This window comes from Fulmarus glacialis, unplaced genomic scaffold, assembly GCF_000690835.1.
Source record: "Fulmarus glacialis isolate BGI_N327 unplaced genomic scaffold, ASM69083v1 scaffold21574, whole genome shotgun sequence".
In the NCBI taxonomy this organism is placed as follows: Eukaryota; Metazoa; Chordata; class Aves; order Procellariiformes; family Procellariidae; genus Fulmarus; species Fulmarus glacialis.
Genome location: NW_009206357.1, coordinates 837 through 2,400, shown reverse-complemented (window position 1 = coordinate 2,400; position 1,564 = coordinate 837). Strand labels below are relative to the sequence as shown.

Genomic DNA, 1,564 nt, shown 5'->3' with positions numbered 1-1,564 from the left:
GCGGCTCAGCCACGCCGACCTGGAGCGTGTCCAGGCGCTGATGAGGCAGGAGATGGATCTGGGGCTGGGCCGGGAGACCAACGCCAATGCCTCCGTCCGCATGCTGCCCACCTATGTCCGTGGCACGCCCGATGGCACCGGTGAGTGCTGGGAGCCTGGGGAAGAGGGTGCCAGGGAGGCCGTGGCCCCGCTGATGCCCCGTGCTGGCTCCCCGCAGAACGAGGTGAATTCCTGGCATTGGACCTTGGGGGGACTAATTTCCGGGTGCTGGTGGTGCGTGTGGCGCAGGACGGAATCCGCATGGCCAGTGAGATCTACGTCATCCCGACCACCGTCACGCAGGGCACCGGGAACGCGGTGAGGCTGAGGACTCGTGGCTGAGGGATGGGGCGAGGGGTGGGAATTGCCTCCCCCCTTGCTCCCTACGGGCCCAGGAGGGGCTGGGACACCCCCACGGCATTGCCCCAGCTTGGCCCCTGAGTTCGCTCTCCGCAGCTCTTCGACCACATCATCGAGTGCATCATGGACTTCCAGCTGAAGCAGGACCTGATGGAGCAGGTCCTGCCGCTCGGCTTCACCTTCTCCTTCCCCTGCCAGCAGCTGGGGCTGGATAAGGTGAGGGGGCAGTTCTGGGCCCAGGGAGATGGGGAGGGCCCCTGGGTACGAGGCAGCTGCCCGGCCCCTGCCTCTGCCTCTCTTGTAGGCAGTGCTGCTGAGCTGGACCAAAGGCTTCAGCGCCTCGGGCTGCGTGGGGCAGGACGTGGTCCAGCTGCTGCGGGAGGCTGCCCAGCGCAAAGAGGTAGGGAAGGGCTGGGGATCCGTCCCCTGTCCTCGGGGTGCCACCCTGCACCCAGGCGGTGCCAGCCCCAGGAGCCAGCTGGGTGCCACTAAGCCGCATGTGTCCCTGTCTCTGGTTTGGCAGCACTTAGGGCTGAAGGTGGTGGCTGTGGTCAACGACACGGTGGGAACCATGATGTCCTGTGGCTATGATGACCCCAAATGTGAAATCGGCCTCATCGTGGGTGAGGAGCACCTCTGCACCCAAGGGGTCTCCCATCCCCTCACCACCAGCCCACCCGGCCTGGCCATGGTGTGCCAGGCAGATCTGCCAGGGCTGTGGTGGGGGTGACACCAGCGTGGGGCCCGCAGGGACAGGGACCAATGCCTGCTACATGGAGGAGATGCAGAACGTGGGCACTGTGGAGGGCGACCAGGGCCGCATGTGCATCAACATGGAGTGGGGGGCCTTCGGGGACAATGGCTGCCTGGATGACATCTTCACTGACTTTGACCGGCTGGTGGACGAGAAAACAATCAACCCCGGCAAGCAGAGGTCGTGGGGCCCGCAGGGACAGGGACCAATGCCTGCTACATGGAGGAGATGCAGAACGTGGGCACTGTGGAGGGCGACCAGGGCCGCATGTGCATCAACATGGAGTGGGGGGCCTTCGGGGACAATGGCTGCCTGGATGACATCTTCACTGACTTTGACCGGCTGGTGGACGAGAAAACAATCAACCCCGGCAAGCAGAGGTGGGCAAGGGCCCAGGGGCAGGGAGGGAGC

General features: G+C 65.2%; 1 protein-coding gene across 1 annotated transcript in view; it reads left to right on the top strand.

The window, feature by feature from the left end:
- LOC104075276 (hexokinase-3-like) overlaps positions 1 to 1,564 on the top strand; it is a gene marked incomplete at both ends in the record, with an annotated part of 4,919 nt that overhangs the window by 2,614 nt on the left and 741 nt on the right. Inside the window, 6 exons of the mRNA XM_009575719.1 lie at positions 7 to 140; positions 218 to 357; positions 496 to 615; positions 704 to 799; positions 923 to 1,022; positions 1,350 to 1,543. Of these exons, the coding sequence (XP_009574014.1) occupies positions 7 to 140; positions 218 to 357; positions 496 to 615; positions 704 to 799; positions 923 to 1,022; positions 1,350 to 1,543 (784 nt within the window). The remainder of the gene's footprint in view (positions 1 to 6; positions 141 to 217; positions 358 to 495; positions 616 to 703; positions 800 to 922; positions 1,023 to 1,349; positions 1,544 to 1,564) is intronic.